The sequence below is a fragment of the Microtus ochrogaster genome, unplaced genomic scaffold, assembly GCF_000317375.1.
Source record: "Microtus ochrogaster isolate Prairie Vole_2 unplaced genomic scaffold, MicOch1.0 UNK4, whole genome shotgun sequence".
Classification (NCBI taxonomy): Eukaryota; Metazoa; Chordata; class Mammalia; order Rodentia; family Cricetidae; genus Microtus; species Microtus ochrogaster.
In genome coordinates, this window is record NW_004949102.1 from 13,666,860 (window position 1) to 13,686,855 (window position 19,996).

The following is a 19,996-nucleotide window of genomic DNA, read 5'->3' on the forward strand; positions in this document are numbered from 1 at the left end:
AGGAGGAGGAACAGAGGAGAAATGGGAGGAGGAAGGCTGGTTGCTTGTGTCAAGACCTGAGATTCTAGGCAAGACCTCCAACAAGCATCTGTACTTTTCATACTAAAATGTCACTTCAATTTCTCCTAATAATGTCAAATCAATTTAAAATAAAGCAAAATATGGTCCCTGGAGGAACAATGGTGTTTTGATGATAGTAAATGATCCCAGGAATCAGTGTGATTTTCATCTTGCTCTTCCTACTGCTGCCATTCAGTAAAACAAAAACTCAATTTTCCATTGTTCTCAGAAAGAAGTTAATAAGAATAGCTAATCCTTACTAAGTAGTCCTTTACACTTTTAACAATATTTTATATATAGTAATTGTTTTAATCTTCATGAGAATGATAATGGGTAGAGATACTTTTTAGGAGGAAGGCACCAGAAAAGTTCCAGCGCTGTTAAATACTGAAATGAAATGTCTTAATTTGGGTCAATAACTGTAGTCTAGTGTCCTCGCATCCCCTGCCTCCTCTTCTGCTATCACAGCGATTGCTGCCACAGGTCCTTCAGTCCTGGAAACACATCTACCTCCTCATGAGCCAGCAATTAGAATGGAATTGCCTAAGTTATCTAGTATCAAGATCTTCTTCCAATGAGAGATCCTCAGGTTACTGGGACATCCTAACGATTCTCCCTGAAGAAGTTTGGAGGACTGGGCTGGCACAGATGCCTGCATAAGCTTCAGCACCCACAGGGACAATGGCTGTCTGTGGTTTCCAAGACAGTAACTGCAAGAACATGCAAAGTTGCTGGTGTTTAGGGATAAGTTCAGTTCAGTGAAAAACTTACACTGACTGGGAACAAAAGTCCTGGAGCACCTAGCTGCTCATTTGGCAGCTGACATTGATGCTGAGCCCTGGGCCTCTTTTAGAGATCAGTACCTCTTTATGAATAAGGACTGGGAAGTACAGGAGTCTCTGCTAACTTCAGTATGCCCCATCTCACAATACTGTAGAGTGCTCCCCGCTGAAGATCTGTTTTTACTTACATACAGAGAGGTCACTTAAAATGTAAGCATAAAACCAAAATTACTACTCCCACTGGCTGAGAGTAGGCTCTCCTCCCCCTGGATTTCTGCCTCTGTTCTCTGAAAGATTAGATCCACTACATCCTCATGACACTCTAATAAACAATTGCAATGACAGTCAGAAGTCAAAATGTTGAATATCTAAAAATGTCAAATAATAATTAAAAAGCATAGAAACAATTAATATAATAGCTGTTATCTTTGCAAAAAACTGAAGGAAAACGAACATCATCACCAATGTTCAGAGAAGTTCTCTACTTGGTGAGATTACAAACCACTCAGTGACTATCAATTTAAGGAGAGAAATATTGGGAGGATTAGGTGCAATTATCTATGAGAAATCACAACTGACTCATGGGATCAGTTAGCTAATGACGGCTCCATTCAAAGGATTAAGCCAATAATTCCCACAAATCAGCAGTGACTTAGAAATGAGGTGACTCGATCATTTGTACCACAACACAGACCATTTGGCAAGCAGACTTATTGTCCATTTATGATATAAAACATTGCAACTCTATGGGAAATATTTGTGTGACCTTATGTGACTCTACCATTAGACATCACTAAGATTACCCTTCCAATGAGTAGATGGGAACCGAAGAACTGAGAGCACAGATAAAGTAACCGATTAAACTGACTAAAACTGTTGTTGCAGGGGAAGCTGACCAAGTTCCTGAAATCTCTGGTTGTATGATTTGAGATGCCACACGTCCTTCTGCGGAGAGTTCTTCTTAGGCCTAATATAAACTTATTCTGCAACTAAGTAAATAGTCAATAAATGTTTACCGAACTGAATAGAATCCTCAACCTTATTTATCTGACAATTAAACCATGTGGTTACCACTGGGGAGAAGGAGGGCCATCAACTGGCTTCCTCAACAAGGAAAAGAAAATCCATTACCATCAAATCACTATTGCTTCTAACCTTTTTTGCCCAAGGACTTTCAATTTTCATGCCATTTTCTTCTGACTGTCATTCATATCTCCTAAATTATTAGACTGAAATCAGATTCTTCACACTCTTTTCTTTGAGAGATTATTCAGAGCTCCTGAATTGTTCGGCTGAAATTAAATGTTTCACATTGTGTTCTTTTGACCATAATTCACATATCTCACATTGGTAAGCTGATATTAGATTTGAGATCCTTACACTGTTTATCTGATTGTTGATATATTGTTGTTAAGAAGGCCAACAAAGGCTTCTAAAACATTATCTTTATGTTGTCCATCATAGTTTCTGAACTATTTATATACTGCTTCAATACTGGGCAAGAAAAAAAACTATTACTTATGGGTGTTAAAATATCAATGACACATTATTTCAAGGCTTATATTCAGTATTGGGAGCAAAAATATATTATATAATTGTTCAGTTACTTTTAAACACCCAATTCAATTAAAAATATTATTCACTGAATACTTGAAAAAAATTTAGAAATCATAATTCAGTCCAGCAATCATGAGTAAGAAAACCAACCTCACAAAGGCACAAGATAGGAGTCCAACAAATACTCATTAAGAAACTGCCTTACAAAGATAGGACTCGGTGACCAGCAGTCTTCAGTCTCCACACTCTTGCCAATTAGTAAGAAAACAGTGGATGTGGATTTGAGCCCAGGTCAAACAAATTCTAACAGGAATATTCTTTCATTTCATTAAATGATTGACTTCCAGTCCCTTAATTAAGTAACTTGAGGGAGTCATGGTCGCAAGCTTCACCTCCAGAAGCCCTTCATAACCGCTGACTTAGAAATGAGGTTCTGATTAATTCTGCAAGAAACGGACCTTCTTACAAATGCATCCAGGCAGCAGACACACATTGATCATTTGGTCCATCTATGTCCTGGCACAGTTATTTGGGGAAAAACTCCATGCATAATCCCTAAGGTTTACACTAATGGAGAGAGACACTATCAGAAAAGCCAAGGCAATGTTCATAAATAATTATGACATACTGTATGACCTGAATGAACAGGACAACGTATTTAGCAAAAATAAGTAAGCTTACTCTTCACAGGGGTCAACAGTGAAGAGCTCTACAATGGGCTGGTGGGTTACCCCAAAATATTCATATGCTGTTATTCTAAACCCAGATATCACTGCCAGGAAAGGAGACCTTCGCCACGTACTTGGGTCAGGAGGATGGAGTGCCTTATAAGAGGGACCCCAGGGAACCTTTGCTTTCTTTCTTCTATGCAAGGACACAGAAAGGCAATAATCTAAAACCTTCAAGAGTGTTCTCACCAACACCACACCATGCTAACACTCTGACCTTAGACTCTCCAAAAATGTTAAAACTAACAAAAAACAAAAAACAGCCTCTTTACTGATAATGAAACACTCAGTGGTATTTGGTTATAGCAGCCAGGACTGACTAGGACACCCTCTGAGGATATGATGTTTGAACTGAAAAGCTAAAAGATCTGGAATATTGCTATGGAAAAACATAAATATCCAAGAGAGAGAAATACCTTGTCCCATGCCTCTGGAACTTAGAGACTGTCTCTTTGGCAGCTGGAAAGGCACACAAGCAAGGTCAGATCACACGGGTCTTTCAGAAGAAAAAAAAATCAGTGGGAAATGTCCTGGCCTGATTACTAGTTTTGTTGTTGTTGTTGTTTTTAAATCATGGGCAAGTAGGAGGAACTAACCGGAAAATCATGGAGAAGCTACCACAGTGGTCAGAGTGAGAAATATTCATTCCTTAGTCAAAGTAGCTGACAGCAGACACGCAGGTAAATGGACGGATTTGAAATACGTTTATAAATAAAACTGACTGAACTGTGAACTGACAAATGAATTTGAGGTTGAAAGTAGCGGAGAATCAATATGACACTCTCCCCCAGTGTCTGCAAATGGACAGCTCATTTTATAAGGTGAAAATGGATTGCGGAAGAAAGTTTTATGGTCATGATAATAGTTTGGGTTTTTGATCTATTGTATTTCAGATGACCATGATATAGCAAATGGACATGTCAAATGGAATCTCAAGAATGGAAACTGGGAATAAGCATAAAGGCAGGAGCTGTCAGCTCTCCTGGTGACAGTGGGCAGAGGCTGGAGAATACAGATAAGGGCTAAACCCAGGGGGCCCTGCAGAGATGCAGAGGCTGAGCGAGGGGCACTGAAAGCACACAGGGATGGCCAAGGAAGCTGGGAGTCCAAAAGAGATGAAAGAGCACCGCTGGGAGTCAAGAAGAATGGATCGCGTGGATGTTTTGAGTATTTCTGAAAGACTGGATAAGGACAGAAAAATACCTACTGAATTTTGTATGACCATTAGCAACAGTGACAGACACAGCTTCAGAAAGCAAACCGAGTAAACTAGACAACAGCAGGTTAACATGCCAGAAGATGACATACTAACAATATTCCAGACTGGTAACAGTTCCTGGAAACTTGGCCTAGAGTACAGAACTGAACATCAGAACAGCAGCTATAGCACAGTTGGGAGGTAAGGAATGCTAGCGTTTTCCTTTGTGAATTTCAGCTGGAAGCTATTCCAGCACGCTTTTGCTGCTGGGAATATTCTAGGTGTGGCAGGTGAAAGGCAAGGAAAGAAGAGAGATCCAGTCCTTGGCAAGGCTTTCAGAGAAGGCCGAGTTTGGGAGAAAAGAAATGTTACAGCCAATGAAAACAATTTTTGAGACTTGCAAAGGAGACATTTTACATAGGATCATAACTGAGAGAGAGGCCAAGGGAAAGACAGAAAGAGAAGGGCGGGAACCAGTGGCCGGCATATGCGCTCTTAGGTCAGAAATTCAGTCCCTCCAGCTTAGGAACACTAAGACGCCCCTGTGACTTTCAGAAGAAAAGCGTCTTCCTTTGAGCAGCCCCTGGGGGAGCTCCCAGCAGCACGGCAGCTCAGGACAGCACCGACAGCACGCCACCCCCCTTTCTACACTCCCCTCACCTCTTGCTGCCAAACAGTGGGAGAAACCAACCCATGAGAAGGTTAAAGCTTCCTTTCCCCATCCCTACCACCCCCTCTGTCACCCTGCTGTCTCTCAGTCTTCTTGTTTTCATCATAATAAACATTATTCTTCTTTTACCATTTTCCTTTTTTCTTTTCTTTTTTTTTTTTTTGAGACATCATCTCACCAATCTAGCCTCAAACTCCCAGATGCAGGAATCCTCCTGCCTCTGCCTGTGGGATATCTGACACCACAAGTGTTCCCCACCTCGCCTGGCCTATTCAATGTCTTTCTTTCTTCACTGCGTTTCAAATGGCTGTGATCTTCTGTGTGTTCACTCATGTTCTGCCCTACTCTACAATTTTTCGAGTTTCATAGTACAAAGAGTCTGTCTCTGTTGGCCATTCACAGATAGCTTACCATTCTTTTTACAAATGCACCCACACAGATATGCACCAGGCAAATCCATCTGGGGGCAAAGGGGACGCAGCAATCCTAATGCTTCTGCAAGTAAACCCATCAGTTCTCCAGGGCATCCTTGGGCCAGCCTCGTCCTCCACTCATCTTCTTCCAACAGGAGCTTGGCTTATTCTAAGGACCACTGCTTTCCCATCCAAAATGCACCCTTTACTAAATCCTACCAGTGTATCTTCTTTAGATGCATCTCACCACACCATGTTTCTCTTAGTTCAGATGCAATCGTTTCTTAACCAGTCTACGGCAAGAGCTACTCAGACTGTCTTTATGTCCCCAGTAGTATGACCCCTTAACTAGGTGATGTTTCCTTCACACTGCAGTTAGGATAATATGTTCTGTTTAAACAGATCCCTGGTGACTGTTAGCCTGGCTTCCAGGGACCATCCTTGTCTATCTCCCACTCATCTCCCACATCACACACCCCCTAACATCTCTCATCTCTGCTCGTGTGCTGCTGTGCTTTCTGTCTAGAAGTCTGTCACTCTGTGTCTATCGCGTCCCACCCCTTGCCCTAGATAGCTCCTGAGAGAATCAGCCAGTGCCCATGTCTTCCAGGAAGTCCTTCATTTGACCCATTGGCCCTCCCTCTCTCGTGGTTACACAGGGCTGATTTGAGGAGTACAATGGCTGGGAAGGTTTCCAAGGGGTGAATCTCTAAGTGGAACTGAAACCTGTCTCACTGGGAATGCAAACAGACCAGAGGAAGCACACTTACCAAGAATTCTTATTCTTAAAGAGGAAATAGAAGCCAACAGTGTTTGGGAGAGAGTGGACAGCAATAGGACACACCGCACTGCCTGCTAAGGAGGGAGGGTTCTGTAATCGGAAAGTTTTTGCTCTGTGGATTAGAGAGTACAATTTGGAGTTTGGGTCTAGAGTGTCTAGAATAGTATGGACAAAAGCGCTGTCGCTTGCGTGTGCACGCGCGCGCGCGCGCGCGCGCGCACACACACACACACACACACACACACTCCTCCCACTTTCTCTGAACTGCAGTAGCTGTGTCCTCCACACAAAGGCAGATGAAGCAGTCCTACGTCCAGGCTCTCTCCTCCCCTCACAATCCCATCATCAAACAAACCGCTCTCTGTTCCAGTCTGTCTTCACGACCTGACCACAAGGAGAAGTCCTGAGTACCAAACCTAACTTCCTCCTGTGACCGATGTGTGTGTTGCTTTCACAGGTAAAGGGAGTGGTAGACGCAGAATAGGCAAGCCGCCCTGAGTCACGCAGCATTCAGGCTGGCTCTAAAAGCAGCCCGACTGCAGCATGAACGTGGGCAACCAGTAACTGTGCTGTCCCTTACCCCCAGAATAGCTTGGACCCATCCCAAAGAGAAATCGGCCGGAAGAAAAGGACAGGATTTTGTTTTCTCTATCCTTTGAGTTCCTCCATTCTCCCATCCCCACTTTTCTGTTTCATTCATTAAGACCTTGGCTCCTAAACACACTCCACTGGCAGGATGAAGCGCAGTGTGCTGAAGGGACTCAGCAAGTCATTGCGCTTATTGGCTTATCAGGAAGAAGCTACTGTACAGCGGAAGAAGGAAGAACTAACTTGTCAGCCCTGGGTTCTTTATACCTACAAGAACTCAAGGTGTTTTTTTAAACAACTCATAAAACTCACTTCTCTTGGTGATCTGGAGCCTCCTTCCCGAAATGTTGGCTTACATCTGAAATTAATCTGCCATTAAAAAAAAAAAAAAAAGCACATCTTGTTAGTGATTGACATCATGTTAAAGAGAATTACCTGAAACCCAAAACAACCAATAGCAGTAGACATTGAGACTATAAAACAAAGCCCGCAAAGGATAAGCAATCTGTTTTAGTTTAGTCTCCTTAAAGCATCTCACTAGATAACACGCATTGGTGCGGAGTGATTTCACATCTCCAGCCAGTGGTCCTGAGTTCTCACTGATGAAGTCTAACTTTAAACTAAAATGCCCTTAGCCTGTACACTTAAGAAAGAGCCAGAGAAAAAGCATGTGGCAGCTGAGCCCATCCGTTTGAGTTAGATTTTTAAAAGGAGAAACTATAAACCCCAGCGGTCCTAATTGCTGTGATAACCACTCAAACGCATGCACAGTCAATCCCTGCAGAGGACTCAGCATGGCCTTGTTTTGCGGATGGGAGATGCCCTCATGGCCACTTTCGCCTTTGTGGAGACAAGAAGAGGTAGATTCAAAGTGCTGGGCAGGGCTCTAAGATATAAGCTGATGGCAGCTGGTGGGGCTGGCGAAGCTAAGCAGACACTGCACAAAGCTAAAAGAGCCCCACTGCGTTTACAAGCGGCAGCATGAGAATATAGACACTACCAAGGGTCTCCCTGGACACAGAGTAAGAACTCTAAGTGAAAGCAGCAGGCAACACTCTACTACAGATCTTCCCTCCCCACCCCGCCCCAGCTGATAAATAAATAGACTATTCAGAATCCACTTCTGGAGACAAGACACCACCCTTGGGATGCCACTTCCAGCTCAAACACGCATTTATGCTGCACCAGCAGAAAACGCTGCCCATGAGGTCTGCAGCCGAGTCTGAGGGTTGCGTTCATCTGAGGGTTGCGTTCAGCCGGCTTGGCTCTCGCCCTTAGAGCTACTTTAGGAAGACGTGAACTCACAAAGAGAAACATACGGTAGCTACAATATTAAAAAGCTTATTGCGTTTTTTTCCCCCTTGAAGGAAACATCTTGTGGGAAAAGAGAAAGAAAATTGGTGTGTGCTAGGCTTTCTCAAAAGCCAACACAACATAATACAAATTAAACTCAGGAAGACAACAGAATTAATGGTCTTCATATAGTGTCTTTTCATTGTTACTTTGGTAGTCATACTGAACTCACAATTTTTGTTTTTGTTTTTCAAAGCCGTTGTTTTTAAAGTTAGAAATTGACACCAAATCTCGACAAGTCGTGGCAGTGAATACATTCGCCAGCAGGTGGCGCTCTCTTACCTTCTCTAGTTGCTCAATGCAGGCAGTGTGGACCACGATTTTGCAGACCGCACACTTCCTCCGGAGAGCGGATTTCTGCAACAGTCAATTCAAAATACAGGAAAGATACGTTAGTGAGTGATTCTGGAGACTTCCCTGATATGAAAGAGAGGCTCCGGAAATCAAGCAACACTGCAATTGCTCTGTCCCTTAGCAAATTGAAAATCTCTAAACATGTCAGAGTGACCCAGATGACTTCTTCCAAATATGACAACAATAATACCATTGCAAATAGGGCTTGTAATATAAGCCAAGCCCTTTACTCTGTTACATCGGTTTTCAGTGTTGCAGCTGAACAACGAAAACATTGCCCTCAAGATTTTCTAACTTTTCTACACTTCTTATTAAAAAATTTCCTTTGCACCGTTGAGGGACAGAGGCAACCTTCTTACTTATGTCTTATAGGAATCAAGCATTCCATCCTTACTATCATAAGAGGCTAAATTTCAAGGACTGGCTGCTTTAAGTTTCTGTTCTAGACACAAATCTTCGCTGTACTATTTGGGTCTCTACCCATGTCTTCGGGAGGGCGATTACAAGTCTGGCTTTACACCCAGGAAACAACAACAACAATAACAACAACAATAATGAGCAACAAAGACAGCCTCTAGTAAGACTATAGGTCTTGCTCTGTCCTCATGGGCACTTCACAGATGATAACTCCTTTAATTCTTGCAGCCCTATGAAGTAGAGACAGCCCCACCCCTGCTTCACAGATGAGAAAACCCACACACAGTTAGTGAGTGACCTGTCCAAGGCCTGCCAATGAGGCCACAGCATACCCAATCTGTCTGGCTCCTAAGTATCATAAAATGTAGCCTTGATAACCTTGGAAATGTATAAATTCACAGCGTGAAGCTTGTCAGGGTCTAGCTGTCTCCAACAATTTAAAACCCAAATATGGTGCCAAGTAGAGAGATGACTGAGTGGGCTCTAGATGTCATTCCTGCCAGCGCCACCTGGAGGCGCTGCTAGGGATACACGTGGCCTCTATACAAGGTCAGGCCCATGGAAGAGCTGCCTTCATGATTCTGTTGAGTGGTAGTAACCAAGGCGACAGGAAATGCACTATGTTACGTGTAAAGATCTTAGACACTCTAAATACTGTAAATATTTACTTTACCCAACAGGTCATCTTTAAACCAGTGTTCCCTTCCCCAAGATGATGAACTGGAATCAAGTCATTAACACAGCACTTGACAGGTTAGTTGTTATTCTTTGTGTTAAGACATGGTTGTTTTTTTAATTCAGTACAAAGATAGATAAATAGATGATAGATGATTGATTGATTGATAGATAGATAGATAGATAGATGATAGACAGATACATAGATAGATAGATTAGATAGATAGATAGATAGATAGATAGATAGATAGATAGATAGATAATTTTAAAACTAAATATTACCTGAGACCACAAATACATTCTGAGCACAGAAACTCACAATAACAGGAGACTCAAAGAACCCAGGTGGGTAAGGCTGGGCATCCTTGTACATCTGGAAAGTATCATTGTAGATTGATGGTAAGCTGTGTCTGCTGAACGGCTTGCTGAGGAAGGACAGTGAAGCCAAGTGGAGCAGGCAGGTCAGAAACACACCCAACACTGCTACTGTGGAGAAAGGGCCCTGTAGGGATGGACTGCAGGCAGCCCTGGGGATGCTGGGAGAGGCAGATGGAAAGAAATGATGGGACCATAGTTCTCCTATGGTCCCATCATTCAACAACACTGGACATGAGCCTCTGTAGACAGCAGTGACAACTGTGTCACCAGCTACCACTAAAATGCACAAAACAGTACAGCAATGACACTTGAAGCTGTGTTTGTGGACGCTAAGCGTGTGACCCCCTCTTGGCTTTGATCTTCCTAATATGAGGTAGAACAATAAGTATGTTTGGTAATTAATTGATGGTTCAAATATCAAGGAATAAGGGAAACCAAGACACCTAAGGATGTTGTTGAAAGTGTCTTGTTCTACACCCAAAAACAGAAGGAGGAGTAGGGAGGAAGGGGAGGAAGAGGAGGAGAAATACACACAGCCACTGAGAGGAAGGATACAAAACAGTAGCAGCAGCAATCATAGCCGTAGCAATGGTAGGTAGTCACAAAAACAGCAGCACCAGTAACCAAATTTGACTGCAAATTTTTATAACTAGATTGCTCATAAGCAAATGGCCGCTGCTCCCTCCTCCCTATGGCTATCCTGGTCAGATCTCTGCAAGAGCAGCACCTGCAGGAAGTGCGTGTGATATTTCAGTCAGATTGCTAATGAGAGTTACCAGGAAGCTAAGGAAACTGGAGTTGATCCTTGTCCATGTGTCCCTCCCCACCCAGCCCACCATCCTTAACAGATTACACACGTGCCAGGCATCGCTCCTCAAGATGGGCTAACATTTATGGAGTCATGATCTCACAGAGCCTGGAAGGCATCTTCTCTCTCAGTGACTCCTACCTCCTTCTGTACCCTGCTGTCCTCTTGGTGGTGACGTGACTTTCTTATCTGTTTGCAGATAGACTACACCCTCTTATCTCTACCTACTACATGTTCTGTTCTTGTCTTCTCTCTTAAGTGCTATTCCGGCTGTGCCTGTCGATCACCTGGTCATTAGTCTACCTCTCAGGAAAAGAGATTCATCTGCACACATGATGAGGAGATGGGAGGAATAATTACCCCTTTAACGAGACAATGTGCTTCTCGGAAACCTCTCCTCTATACAGCTACTTGCCACACGATGCACTGCTAAGCCCATGCACTTTCCTGAGTTCCAAAAAAAAAAGAGTTTCTTTATTTTCTGTCTTTTTCAGATCCTGCCCAGAAATACTACATGCTTTCTCTAATACTCTGGGTTTTCTTTCTCTAAGTCCCACACTACTTCCACCATGCGGCTGCTTGCTGACCTCCTCTGCAAAGCAGGCTGGTTTTCTTCCACCTAAAAGGCATCATTTCCTCTCTTCCTATTCTCCATCTCCCTCCTCCTGGCAGTTGCCACGGTTTAGAGTTGGCTTGTTCTACTGTTTTCCCATAAATTCTAATAAAACTGTCCTTCAGCTTTCTTTCAATTCCATTCCTACTTTTTATTTTATTTTAATGAGGCTAATTCAATGCTCATACAAAGAAAGCCTGACTTTTCCCCAGCAGTATGTGGAGGTTAGGAAGGAAGAGAATTGAATGGACTCAGGAAATCGTGTGTACTCACTGAAACCAGAGCCCACACTTCCTCCTCTCCTTGCTTTTCATGTCACAATGCTGCATCAAAATCATTTCTAGGACAAGGAATCTGGTTCATGCTGGGAGGCCCTGCTGGCCAGAGGTTGCAATCTACCTTGACCTGGCTAGGCAGCACAGAGGATTCCTTCCCAGTGGAGGGCTTCCTGCTTTCTATCTGACCTTATTTGGAGAATATCTCTAGGCCTGGATACCTAGCTTATCTCTAGTGTGACCCTTGACACAGGTCCCTGCAGAAGCTTTTCCCAGTGCTGACCATATGATAATTAGACATTGTGCTAGAAGCTTTATGACAAACCGGGCTTCCACATAAGGTAGCTAGGGCTAGTACTAGGAGCTTTACGATAGGAACATGCAAATCAGGTGATGCCCCAGCTACTGGACCCATCCTTTGTATCTTGACACACTCTTGAATAATTTGAGCTGTCTCCCCAAGGCCATTTCCACCCTATTCACAGGCCACACAGAGCTCTCTGCCGCCACTTCTGCCCCTTTGTCCTGGCAGACTGGTGGTCAGCAGACTGCGAGGTAAAAGGAAACCTCACAGCTGACAAGAGTATAAGAGCCATGGGGCTAATACATATCCTCTCCCAGCTTTCTGGGTTATGCAAAGGCACTAATATCATTCATCTCAATTAATTCAAGCATGAAAGTCTACGGACGACAACACACAACTTAAAGTGCTGTAAGCCCTAAAGCTAATCTTATTTAAATCATACAGAGTTTTTAAAGACCTTCTTAAAATGTATTGCACGCTTCTGGGTCTTTTGATGCAGAATACCCAAGCCACAATCTGAAGGCCCATTCATGACCTCTGCCTCATACGACCAAGACGAATCAGCCATTTGCCTTTCTCTCTGACCAGAGCTCCTTAAACCACGGCTTCTGGCGCAGCCGGCAGCCGGCTTCCTAACTGACAGCTCCTGAACAGCTTGTAGTCTGTAAAATCAGGTAGTTGATGTTTCCAGCCCTGGTGGTTGCTCTCCATTATCATCTTGATGGGATTTAGGATGAGCCCGGGAGATGCACCATTGGGGCATGTCTGTGAGGATGTCTACAGAAAGATCAACCGATGTGGGATCAACAGTGCGCAGCACCTTGCTCAGACAGCATGGGGCAAGGGCAGAGTTGCTCACTTGCCTGCCTGTACCTTTTCCTTCCGAATGCAAGTTACCTGAGTTGCTGCCACCATCCTCTTTTGACTTCAGATTCTGGCTTCTTTGACCTGCTTATGTAGACAGCACAGTGATTCTCCAGGAATTTCTAAGTCTCTGCATTGGGAACTGTGCAGCCGTCGGGTAGAATATCCATCCAGGCAACCAGGGTCATACTACCTACCCCATGATGTAAGCCGATCTAATAAGTCTCCTTCCTTAATATACATACGAGACAAGACAAGAATATCCAGTGTATACACATGCATGCACACACATACACACACAATCTATGGTGCTGTTCCTCTAGAGAACCCTGCCTGATACAATAATCATATACAAAGCGAAGTCAGTAAATTCTCACTGACAGCCAAGGTCTCTTTCCACAGCGGTAAGAACATGGTGTTATTTCCTCCACTGGCAGAAGCTGTTTTAGTGAACCCAATATATCCACTGGTAACTTCTTGGTTTATATGTTTATACTGGGACTTTTCCAGACCCAATATCTGAGAGAAACAGCTTAAAGCAAAAAAAATTTTACGTTACTCCATGGCGTCAGAGATTCCATCCCATGGCCCCATTTCAGGGGCTTTTGTGGAGGCAGTACATCATGGCGGGAGGCTTGGTGGGACACCGCTGCTTACTTAACAGCAAGCAGAAAGCGGAGAGTGGAGGAGACAGGATGTACCCTTTAAAGGCACCACCCCTAAAATCTACTCCCTCCAGCTCAGCTCCTTTTGATTGCTGGCAGTGCGCCCCGCCCCACTTTCCAGCTCTCACCTGGCCCTATGGTTCCTCAGTGGGCCAGCGGTTTCCTAGGTTCCTGTAACATCTGTCTCAGTTCCAGCAAGTGTTAAGCCTGCTCTCTGCTAAAAGGAGAAATTCATCTACCTGCTAACAGGCCACTGGGCAAGCACTCAGTCTAACTGCTTCTCAGAGGCAGCTCTGCCTGAGAAGTGAGCACTCAGCGCACGAACCGCAGGCAGGGTACTTCACATCCAGCCCGCGTCAGTTTACACATCAGAAGGCTGGTGTTTGGATTGACGAAGCTCATTTGACACAGCCGGATAGCAAGCTTCTGGGCAAACACTGCTCAAAACGCAGAATTCTCGCTCAGTTATGCTGAACTTCTTTGTTTGAAGGCTTACCCCAAACCCAGGACCACAGTTTGAATCTGAATTACACTCCACGGGCTCGTGTGTTGAATACTTGGCATCCAGTTTATGACGCTGTGGAATATTTCCAAGATAGGAGCTGGCTGTTAGAACCGAATCAATAGGGTCAGGCCCCTGACCCCACCTCTGGCTAGTCTGTTCTCTCCGGTTCCTGGTCTGTCACCGTGTAAACAGCCACCGACAACAACGACTCTGGCCACTGCAGACTGAGACACTTCACTGATGGACTGAATACTTCTTGAAACTTTGAACCAAATCCAACTTTTCCTCTCATTTCTGGTCAGATACTTTTGTCACGGCAATACAAAACAATCAGCACAACGGGAAATACAGCAACAGTACGCAGCACACGGGAACCTGGATGTGTTCCAAACACAACCACATCCCCCCGCCCCCGCGAAAGTCTTATTGAAGCCAGTATTTCTTCCACTTTGAGAAATGGTGAACTGAATGAAAGATAAATAATCAAAAAAGTATAGAAACGGCTATGACTTTTAATATTGGGGTCCATTTGATACTGAATCTAGCACAAAAAAATATGAGTTAAAAACTAAAGATTGTCTGAGACATTGGACACATTTTTAAATTCAAATGATAAAGAGTGTATTGATTTGTTCTCCTCGGTGAATTTAAAGGCTCTCTGTACTGGCTGCTCTAGACATCAAGTAGAGTAACCTCCACGCTCTTAGTAAAGGTTTCCTGATTCTGACCTTGTTGGTATGCAAATTACGCCCAGTAACCCGCCCGTGTGTGGTGGCAGTGTCTGAAGGATGACAACCCAAGTACGACAACAATTACACGGCTTATATCCCACTGTATCTTCCTTTGGTCTGATAAAAAATATGATCGGTGCTTACATAAGCAACAGGACCCCAGCACGCTGTGCTTTAGGGTAGGGGGCATGGCAGAATGACTAGATGGGAGGAAGCACTTCAAGTGAGTGCCGATGCCACTCAAGGTAGGGACAGAGCCTCACCAGAGGACAGCTCTTGTCAAGTCAGGAGTAAAGCTGCCTGAGCCCCTGCAGCTGATCCCCATCAGTTCCTCAGCTTCCTGGCCTTTCTGGATTAGAAACTGAGGGAGGGGGGAGAACCAGACGAGGAAGAAAGAGCAAGCCAGTCAAAGGGCAGAAGAGGTTCCCATACCCACCCAGAGGACCCTGAAGCCTAGCAGTGGCAGCCCTGTGCGAGGGTGGAGAGGTCCCCTGAGGCTGGCCTGGTTCTCTTATCCTCTCTCTTTAGGATGTCAGGAATATGGTACCCTTTAGGGGAAATCTACGTATCTGGGCAACATAAACAGAACTTTGCTGCTGCACAATTCAAGGTGAATGAAAACAAGAGTTCTCTGATCTATTTTAAAGTCTAATTAGAAGAAATGACAAGCAGACTTGGCAATTCCTGTTTCTCTGGGAACCTGGGAAGCGATCTGGGAAAAATGAAGGCTGGCGTTATCTAAAAGCCTTGGCTATGTGGCTTCAGAGCACAAGCTAAACTTCCACCGTTGCTCCTTATTACTTACACAACACAGGACATTTTTAGACAAGCCAGGAGGGTGGTCAGCTGGACTGGTCACCAATCACCAAAGGGAATGGTTTGGATACTAAAAGCTGTCAAATAAGAAGAGGGAAGGGCTCAGAGACTGACTCTCCGAGAAGGACCTACAGGAGACGGTGGAGTCTGGATTTCAGCCTTAATAGATGAAGACATTTGGAAACTCTGGTAGGGGAAGATCGCAAGTCTTGTTGTTTAGGAGGCACTGCTGTCTCCTAACAGGAGAAGCAGCCAGCTTTGGTGTGTCTGCTGGGTACAGTTACTGGGCTCACAGGGGTTCATTTTTGTGTGTTATCAGTTAAGAGGTTTGGTGGCTGGGTGGGAAGTGGGGGCAAAAGCAACCCAAGTAGAGGAACAGCAAAAGGGAAGAAAAGCTCAGATGTATGACGATGTAGGGATATTTGAGGAGTGGCCAGGGTGCCAGCGCTGAATAGCAGAATACACTCCGTGGTATAAGTACCAATGGCAACCAAACTGTATGGGGTCATTCAGATTATAGCTAAAATATTGTCCTTAATTCTTGATGAGAAAGTCACTGGGAATGTGGTGATGAGCTGGAATAGGTGATTGGGGCCTGGTTTCGAGTGCTATGAACGGAAGAGAAAAACAAGCCAGAGGGGCAAGCGTGACTGTATTTGTCAGCTTTCTGCTACTGCGACAGATCTGTGAGCTAACCAGCTTCATGAAGGACAAGGTTTCTGTCCGACTCACGACTTCAGACTTTTCAGTCCTCAGGCCTTTGGCCCCACTGCTTGGGACCCTGCAGTATCATAGCTGCTATGTGTGGTGGTGGGGGATTCTGGGGAACAGAAAAAGAAGACACAGAGGCGCCAGGAGTCTTCAAAGCTAAGTCCTCAGAGACTCACCCCCCTTCCGCTAGAACCATCTCCCAAAGGTCGCATCACCTCCAGCAGAGCCATGGGCTGGGGTCCAAGCCTTTAACATGAGCTTTAGGGGGAAGCTACAGCAGTAATGAAGAATATAACAATAACGGCTCTTTCCAGTCCACCCCAGGCCTCCACCAAAGTCGACTCTGACCTCTCATGCTTTCATTGTTTTCCAGTAGAACACTGGGCAGTCCGGGATGGCCTCAACCCACGCTTTGATCAACTTTGCTAGGAAGTTTGCCTGGTTGACTGCACATTTAACAGTTTCCTCCTGGGCTGTGGCTTGGAGCACTGCAATAAAACCCATTTCATACGCACTTCCTGCACCGTGTTTTGTTCGGAGGAACAACGGCCAAAGCATCCTGTTCGTGAAGCGTTTATGTGCTGAGTAGCCTCAGGTACACTAAGTCAGGAGGCCACCTGAGCTGAAAATAGAAGTGCAAACTGCACAGCCTCCAGAGACACACAGAGAGAAAGAAGAGAACCATCTTCCAGATATTGGACCTATATGAAGAGCACCGTTTCCACGGCAGCGCATATGCTTCATAGTAAAGGAAAATCTCAAATCTTAGAGCAGAGAGCCAAGGAGGGCAGTGGTTCTGTGGGCTGACCGTGAGACTAGAGAGGAGATACTTTTCTTCCTTTTGGGAAGCAACCAACCCAGGGAGCAATTTGATAAGGACCAGGTTCCTAGAACTGTGTAGATTCCAAGCTGGAGCAGGTGGTTGGCTAGACAGAGTGACACCCCATCCTGTCTTCAGCACTCGGTGTCCGAAAAAGCTACTATCAGAACATGGAGAGTTGTGGAGGATGGGAGACAGGAATGGGAACCCCAACAGCTGAAGAACGATTTAGGAGTGATCTGTGTCAGTGGTGAAAGAGTGGTAAACACAGTCACACAATGCAGAACATTTTTTGGTCAATAACAGACCATACATACATATACATATACATATATATATATACACACACACACATATATATATATGTGTGTGTGTGTATATATATCATGTGATGTACCATGCACATATAGTAGGTTATACCACATACTTTGGATAAGCACATTCTTTGATGTTTATGCAATGATGAATTTGCCTAATGATTCGCTTTTTTCAGAGCACGTCCCCGTCATTAATCAGGACAAGACTGTAGTGCAGGGTTTCTCTGGTGAACTTTAATAAAAAGTGACCACGTGAACCCCAGTTATTACCTTGTGGTGAAACTCAGTCAGATGACTACTGTGTACCACTGTCCTAAAAGCCCCTACCTAAAATTTAAGTCTAGTTATTGAGACATGAGACAAACATAGACTCGCCGGTGTGCCTTGTGAGACGTGTGGAGAACGGCCCCATGACCGTGCATCAGCTGTCACGACTGGACAAAGTGGGCACCAACAGAGATGGAGATGGCTGAAAGGGACACTGTAGCTCACTGCTCTGACTTCACTGACTGGCCCTCCTTCTACCTCCTCTCACATCGGCACAACTCAAGGAAAGAGATTTCGGCCTGTGAACTCAAGTCCTCTAAGAGTAGAGTTGTATTTACATTTCTTCTTCCTACCCCTCCTCTTACCCAAGGATGTCTCATGTCCTATAGCCGGTTACTGGTCGTCTCTGGATGTTGTTGCTCTCTGTTCTTGCTTCTTCCCAACAGCCTTGGATCTATCTGTCTTTCCTTTCTTTTCCCATATTCGCTCCTCTATGCTTCACAAAAGGTCTTATTTTACACAGCAATGTGGACAGTCACTAATTTAAACTTTGGCAAATGCCAACTTTTACTGTGTCTCTGGCTCTGTCATCATTGGTTCTGTGGCTTTTCTGTTACAGTTGTATGCTCTATTGAAAGTTATTTGTATTATAGAACAAGGCTCCCATATAACTTATGAATGAATTGATGATATATGCACAAAATGGTGTGAGTACATGCACACATACACAGACACCAGTAAATAGGACTGATAGAGCCCCCCACATATATTAATTTAATTAAACACATTAATTTAAGATATACTGATGGTATCTGCACATGTATTATAAAACCCATAAGTCACTGGAGTTCATGGAAAATGGTGTCCTGAGGTCATCTTAATGGTTCTCTCATTTTCCAGGGTAATAACTGGTCATGGACTTAGCAGATATTTGAGGCTTAATCCCAATTAGAAGATATAGAACTTAACCCTCAGTCCTTGCAGCAATGAAGAACCATTTATGCCATTTGCCTTGTTTCTTGGTCCCATTATCACCTTATTTTGTAGAAAGAGAATTATTTTTTAAAGTTCACAGGCAAATGATTCTAATCACTATTTGTTCTAACATAAATTATCATGACATGGTCAAGAAACCATGTCAAATTGTGTCAAAGAAGCTACCCTTGAACTGTTTTCAACACTCTAAGCTATGAGTGACATAATAAAGGTAGGGGCCTCCACCCCATCTCGTCCAGGAAGACCCGCCTTAAAGTCATGGGCCACCTCACTCTGTTATCAGCAACTGGCAATGCTGTTTTTTCTAAATCACATACCTGCCCATATCACTTCCAGAGACAGAGGTTTATTGGAAGCCTAGCAGTATGATATATGCACTATACATACAGCTCCCTTTCAGTCACTTTAGAGATAAGGGACAAAGACCCAGTGGGATTAGGCAGCTGGCCCAAGGAGGACTAGGTAAGGATGGATCCTAGGTTCCTTTCCTGCCACTGTGTTAGAATTCAGTTCTTATTTTCTTTGCCAGTGGTCAATTGGGGAATCAAGAGAGATCAGGATAGATATATAAGATCTGATAAAATTGGTTTATTTACTCTGCTGTTTAGGGGTGAACTAACAGCATCCATACTGTGACCATCTATAAGACAACGACAGAAAGCAATCTCCAATACCCAAGAAAATTAAGCAAACTGATTTTCAGTAGGCAGAGCCCTGACCAAACAGGGCAGTAGTGAGTGTGGGACCTCTCTCTCAAGAGCCTTAAAGATAAAGCAGGAATTCAAACATCCCAGCTTGTACATGTGGTGGCATTTACATGTCAGACTGATCTAGGGACAAGTGTCTGTGTGTGCATGTCTTCCAACCATCACATCTCTGAGTCAGTCATTCTTTCCCTGAAAACTTGCTGGGTGATTATCAACGAAAGCACTTGTTCTCAGTGCTGGAGAACCCAGAACGCAAACAAAAAATTCACAAGCAAAATGGAAGTTACAGTCTAGCAATGGAGACACACAGATGAATGACATCAAGTGTTTGTTTAAATATTAGGGAAAGGTGAGGAAAATAGCGAAGGAGCTGTGCCCAAGGACAGCATGACATTGGCTGGGCTGGTTATTTCACCACAAAAGAACTTGTCCTCGGTTTTCCTCAATGACACAAACACAGCTGGCGACTTTTAGTCACTACAAGCCTATTATACTATGGGTACAGTGTCTCAGGGCTACTCTAGGTATATTTGGGGGCTCACAGTCTTCAGCCATACCATTCAAGGAGGAATGATTGTAGTGATTCCTCTTATAGAATATTCATGGTTTTAACACAAGGCTGTTATGTAGACATTATCTTGTA

The 19,996-nt window shown here is 44.1% G+C and overlaps 1 protein-coding gene across 3 annotated transcripts in view; it reads right to left on the reverse strand.

Annotated features, from left to right (window-relative positions):
• Dgki (diacylglycerol kinase iota) overlaps window positions 1-19,996 on the reverse strand; it is a 446,406-nt gene that overhangs the window by 247,356 nt on the left and 179,054 nt on the right. For all 3 annotated transcript variants that reach the window (XM_005365831.2, XM_026788536.1, XM_026788537.1), the window contains exons 4-5: window positions 8,413-8,487; window positions 7,090-7,146 (exon numbers count right to left, since the gene is read on the reverse strand). In XM_005365831.2, the coding sequence (XP_005365888.1) occupies window positions 7,090-7,146; window positions 8,413-8,487 (132 nt within the window). The remainder of the gene's footprint in view (window positions 1-7,089; window positions 7,147-8,412; window positions 8,488-19,996) is intronic.